The sequence below is a fragment of the Dipodomys ordii genome, unplaced genomic scaffold (genome assembly GCF_000151885.1).
Source record: "Dipodomys ordii isolate 6190 unplaced genomic scaffold, Dord_2.0 Scaffold37, whole genome shotgun sequence".
Lineage (NCBI taxonomy): Eukaryota > Metazoa > Chordata > Mammalia > Rodentia > Heteromyidae > Dipodomys > Dipodomys ordii.
The window spans coordinates 2197026-2203317 of NW_012267253.1; the positions used below are offsets into that span (position 1 = coordinate 2197026).

General features: G+C 42.3%; 1 protein-coding gene across 4 annotated transcripts in view; it reads right to left on the reverse strand.

The window, feature by feature from the left end:
- Slc8a1 (solute carrier family 8 (sodium/calcium exchanger), member 1) overlaps nt 1-6292 on the reverse strand; it is a 289161-nt gene that overhangs the window by 257649 nt on the left and 25220 nt on the right. For 3 of the 4 annotated variants that reach the window (XM_013017993.1, XM_013017990.1, XM_013017991.1), the window contains exon 2: nt 892-2724. In XM_013017993.1, the coding sequence (XP_012873447.1) occupies nt 892-2690 (1799 nt within the window). In that variant the 5' untranslated portion in view covers nt 2691-2724. The remainder of the gene's footprint in view (nt 1-891; nt 2725-6292) is intronic. The other variant, XM_013017992.1, reaches the window with a different exon arrangement.

Sequence of the window (6292 nt, forward strand, 5' to 3'; positions counted from 1 at the left end):
TCTGCTCAGATGAGTTGAGCACAGGGAACTCTGCTAGGCAAGGAAAGAAAACAAGTCTTTCCAATAACAGCCCTTGGAAAATCATACCACAACTGACCCCAGTGCCACTGTAAAGTCCCAGTAAGAAGGAGTAAATTGGTCCCACTTCTTTTTCTCTGCTGTCTCCCTATTAATATTTGGACAGAATCTTATTTCTCTCCCCATGACTATATTAGTAGGGTAAAAGGGTTTGTAGTTATGTAAAGCCAGATGAGAAATAAAGAAGAGCTATATAGGTCTTCCTGTAATGGTATCCAACTGAAGAAGCAGGGTTGTTCAGTAAGTCAGTATTAAACATTAGCATATGATAAACAATCATGAATTGACACAAATATATAATGTCAAATAAAAGCCACAAACATATGCTCAGTAAGTCCTGGTAAGCCAGAAACTCTTTTTAGTTCTGTTTCCTTTTGGGGCTTTCTCAATTTGTACTCAACAATGAATTTAGGGGTCTTTGGGGATGTGTTTAATATTTCTCTTCTCTGTATGTGTATAAATGTGTGTGTTTGATATGTAAAGGATACGTGAATCATATCTGTACACATAGTGTATGATTCAAAATAATACAAAATCTTCTACACCCTTTAAGTGATCTGCTAAATTATGTCACAAGATTAATTTTATCATAGTCTACATTGTACTGAGGATATGTAAAAGGAGGCAGGCAAAACTAAAAATAGTTATGTCAAATGACGGTATCAGTGTATAGTGAGGACTGATACTTTGAAAGTGTTCTTCTCATAATACCTGTTCTGTTTTTTGCATGCCATTCAACTTGAAAGATGCACACGTACACCTTCATAAACCCACAGAGACACACACATACATGCATGCACAGAGAGAACTTACATAATTTCATCGTTCTGGAACTCGAGCTGTCCACAAGTGTCTTCAAAGTCTTCTCCTCCACCTTTGGCAGTCCCTTCGATGGTTTTATAGGGCACAATAACATTTCCTCGGGCTCCAGATGTTCTCAGCACCTTCACCTCCATGGTGCCAATGCTCTCGCTCACGTGGAGCACAGATTCCTCAAATGTAAAGATGCCTGCATGGTCATCATCAAAAATGGTTATGGTCGCCGTGGAGGGTGAACCGATGCAAGCCAGTGTGGCCACATGGTTGGCTTCCAGAATGGTATCTTCTTGAGTGTCAGTAAATACTTTGAGGTTGCTGAGATGCACAAGAAAATTTTCATCCTCCTCAAAGATATCATCATCGATGATGCCAACTCTGATTTCCTTCTGGGTCTCCCCAGGCTTAAAGACCACAGTCCCTTCGGTGTATTCATAATCAGAGCCAGCATTGGCTGTGCCATCTTCTGTTCTGAAGTCAACATGTACCGTGTTGGCTAAGTTGCCACCTTGGCGGATAATGGTCAGGGACACTGTACCACAGTTCTCCAAGCACTGGTATGACCCTTGCTCAAAAAAGACCTTAGAAACAGGGTCATTTCCTGCCACTTCGTTGTTGACTTCCTGTGTGCTAACTGCCTTCCTTGCTTGGTCAGCTGCATGTCTCTTCAAAATGTTGCCAGCTCCAGTCATTAGGCGAGTAGCTTGAATACGGTAAAATGCTCGGCTTTTTTGCTGCTGACTTAGGACTTGATAGTTGGCTAATTCGATTAATTGTTCTATTTCTTTCTCCGGATGCTTCTGCTTAAGCTCCTTGAGAATCCTAGCCATTTCTCGCCTAGCTTCCTCATCATCTTGGTCCTTCTCATCAACTTCAAGAACCAGAGCTCCATCTAAGAAACTATCAACATGAGAGTTGACCACTTTTCCATCCATTTCAATCTCAGTTTTGGAAGATGGCCCCTCTCCTTCATGTTCGATGATTATTCCCCTCTGCTTGCCAGCACGATACCGCTTGTAGACATACTTGTAAAACAGAAGCCTCCTATCTGCGATCCAAGCGAACACCACACAGATGGGAAAGAAGAAGAAAGTAAGCAAACCTTCCCAGACCTCCACAACTCCAGGAGAGCTGACAGACAAAATGATGTACAGCCAGGTATAGGCAAAGATGCTCCAGGCTGCTGTCACAAAGAACACTCGCAAATGCTTGATCTTCCTGTTCTCGCCATCAGGGACCACATAAACACAGATTGCAATGATGATGAACATGTTGAAGGCAGCACTTCCCACGATGGTGCTCGGGCCGAGGTCTCCAGCATTGAAGTTATGGCCACACACTTCAATGACTGAAAGCAGAATCTCAGGAGCAGAAGATCCCAGGGCCATCAGGGTCAGGTTTGACACAGTCTCATTCCAGATCCTCACAGTCGTCTTGGTGGTCTCTCCATTGGGTTTCTTTATGGTTATTTCTCTCTCTTGAGATGTGATGACTTCTATCGAAGACATGAACCGATCAGCAATGATAGAGACACCGAGGAACATGTAGACCATTGCCACAAAATACACAGTGGCTCTAGCAATTTTGTCTCCAAAAGAAGGTTCTTGGGGCTCCCAAATGGGCAAAATCACCCCTTGCTTACATTCATATGAGCCAGCACATCCACCAGTTTCATTTTTTCCTCCTTCCTTTTCTGTCTCAGCAGTTACAAAGTCCACATGGTAAAATAAGAGAGCCAGCAGAGCTAACAGATGAAATCCCATTGAAAACATGGGTGAGAGACTTAAACGCAGCATGGTGTACAAGGAGACTTCCAACTGTCCCAACCTACTGGTAAAAATAAAATGAGGAGAGTGGGTAAAAGAATAAATCACATCATTAGGGCCAAATCTACTGGATGACTAATTACTTATTTGTATTATTTTAGCAAAAATTTGTGTATGTTTGACTATCCTCTGGTGAATCATTATTCTGAGAACACATCAGTGATTAAGCAATCTTTCGTAGAATTTATAGTTTGAGCTCCCTGTTGGTGAACTTTAAAAAATATATTGAGAGTCCTATTCACTCAGTATAACATAACAATTGACTCCTTGGAAATGAAAAAATTCAATTATAATCTGTCCTTATGGACCACATATTTATGCATACTGATAGCCAAAAGGCAAAGCAAAACACTTTTCAAGCATTAAATAACTTTTAAATCTATGGATAATACATTTTCTTCAAGAAATTATTTCATTGACAAAATCACTTTTATTAATATTCATGTCTTGAAACTCAGATTCTGAAATACATTGTCAATACAAAACATGGTAACTATTTTAAACTTTGGGGTATACTGTATATAATTTCATGAAATTATGACCTCCTTCTCCAACTTATATGGAAATAAGAGAAATCTTCAGGTCTTCCTGCAATCAAAGTTTAAAGGCCATTAATTCTTAAGAGGGGGAAAAATTCTAATACAGATCAGTATTTTCAGACAGTTAAGTACAATTTTTCCCATTTTGTTTTGTTTGAATGACTGATTTTTGTGCCTGTACTAGAGCTTACCTAGGGCCTTGTTCTTTCTCGCTTGGCTTCTTTTGCTCAAAGCTAGAGCTCTACCATTTGAGTAACATCTCTACATCCAGCTTTTTGCTAATTAATTAGACACAAGAGTCTCATTGATTTTTTCTTTGGCCTGGGCCTAGCTTCCAACCTTGATCTTCAGATCTTAGCCTCCTGACTAGCCATGATTACAGGCATAAGACACTAGTATACCTGTCCTCGGTTCATGTTTTCAAAGCATGTTTTGATTTTCGAAAAGTACGTTTGCTCCTAATTTTCAGCAAACCTAAGTTTCTTGATATATTCACAGCTAAGTATATGTTCTTCAGGTATAGTTCATCACACGTATATACTCATCTGACTTTGCAATCTTGCAGGCGGCGGCAGATCCAAGACCCTGACTGCAACAGGAACAGGAGATAACCTGGCCTGGGCCTGGCAGGCTATGGAATTAGGTGTATAATATTCCTTCCTGGCGTCAGTTTCTCATTCTCCATGGTCATTCCAAAACATATACTGATTCTTAAGTGGGCTCAAGTGACTAAAAATAGAGGTGTGTCGATTCCATGTAAATTAGCTAATTTACTAACAACAGCTAATGTCACTAACAACAGTGACCACAAACCATACATGTGATGAAGAACTATAGACAACTATATATTTGGCAACAGAGTCACTGAGCAGTACAAAGAACGGTAAGAAGCAAAATCATGGAGTAAGCCACCCACGCAGTCCTCTACCAGCTCATACAAAACTCAGCTCAGAATTTACATATCATCTCTGCCCCTAGGGGCCTGCATAGAGTTAAGAGTGGTAGAGGAGGGTGTTTTCATCTAGAAGACCTCAAAAAGGTGAGACATCCATAAATCAAAGGATAGGAAAAGGATCCTGAGTCAGAACAGACTTCAAGCTGGCTAAGAGCTAACCCACCTTTTCCTATATTCTATGGCCTATGCATTCTGCCCATGGCTTATATAGAAACCTGTACCAGGATCCAGGAGAATCTTTGTGCCTGGTACATCTCAGTAGAACTTCAGAGATCCCATTGCTGTCTAACATTTTTATTTAGGCCACAACAAATGGGAAACAGTTTTTTTTTTGCATTTCTTCCATACTAAAGAAGCCCTTTATAGAGTGTTGGCACAGTCAATGTCCAATCTAAGTAAAAAAGACTGACACACAGAAGAAACATATTTCTAAGGTATACAATTTCTTGGTCAGTATGCTTATTTGGTTCTATCATCACAGGATTTGGCAGGGTGGTGTGGGATTTGTTTAAAACAAGATGACATTTTACCAACCTGCAGGAAGAATGTTACATGTGGTTCCAACACCCTTATATCGCTACATAAATATGAATGGGTGCTTAATGAGAACTTTAGAAAGGCCTGATCTCTACTCTTCCTGAGACTTCACAAGTGGGCTAAACAAAGTTGCTTGTCTTCACTAGGCTTATAGTCTAATAGGGAGGGGAAAATAAACAAAGTCAAAGGTCAGCTAGTATAATGTGCTATAGTTTGGGTGTGATATAATCTAGGAACAGGAGTTGTGTGTGTCCATGTGGAACATGTGGTTTTATCTTGGTTGGACAAGGTAGCCCTCTCTGGCAAGGTTACATTGTCCTAAATAAAGTGAGCGATGAAGCCTATGGCTATCTGCACCATGACAATCCTAGCCAAGTACAATGGCCCCAATGAATATCAGTGCTTGGCACAGTCCAGTACCACAGAAAAACCAGTGGGGCAAGAAGGCAGTTCAGGAACAGGTAGGCCTTAAGAACTAGGGGTACAGTGACAATGGTCAATGGTTCATGAGTGGAATTAGAGCCTTGGGCTTTGATGGGGTGGAAGATAGGATATCTGATTCCCTTTTAGAAGGCATTTCACTTGATTCCGTGGAGAACAGATAAATTACAGGGCACAAGAAGACCAGTTCTTGCTTACCATAATAGGTTCAGCTTTATAAATCAATTCAATATCTGGAATTTAGTTAAAATTAAATGGCAGAGGTTCCGGGAAGATGGCGGAGGAGAAGCTGGAATATGAACAAACTCTCGCAGAGAAAGCAGTTTTAGAGTTCCAGTGAACAGTCCTAAGCCAGAGAATCACACCAAGTGTGCCATCACAGGACAGAGAGTTAGACAAGAGAGGGGAAGCCAAGACAAGGAGACACATCTGAGAGCTTGCCAGCAGCCGCTGCGGCGGCGGCAGGGTCACCGCCGCGGCCATACCTGAGCGCTCACACAGAGAGTCTGGGACGAAGGAGCCAGAAGCAGTGGGCGAGAGGATTCTACTCAACACCAACAAGAACCGACAAGGAGCAGACATCTTCATCCTGCAGTTTGCAGACCAGAGACGATGCAGGATCCAAGACTCGGCGTGAGTAGAAGCCAGACATCCTCACTCCTTCTCAGGGAGCTGAGGAGGGAAGGCCTCCCCTTCCCCCCCAGCACCGGTGATCTCCATCTTGGATACCGACAAAGCTCGGAGGAGCTGCTAGCTCCAACTCAGGCCTTGGAATAAAACGAGTCATTTAGCAGGTCACAAGAACTTAACGGCGAAGTGACCTGCCAGACTCAGCTCCATCCAGGGAAAAGTCACCCAGCTCAGGCACCAGCCATTGGAGAGGCTTTCCTCACTGGGTAGCCAGAGCCAGAGGCTGCCCCTCCCTCCAGCAGCCTCCACAATCAATTGAAAAACAGAAACCCTGAGAATGGCTCCAGGCTGGGCTCTGTGAGTTTTTCACAAAATAGCCCCAGGGAAAAGCTATTCTTTGTTGAAAGGCCTCAACTCTACCAGAACCTAGCTTCATCACCCCTCTTTTGTGATTCTCAAAGCAGATCACC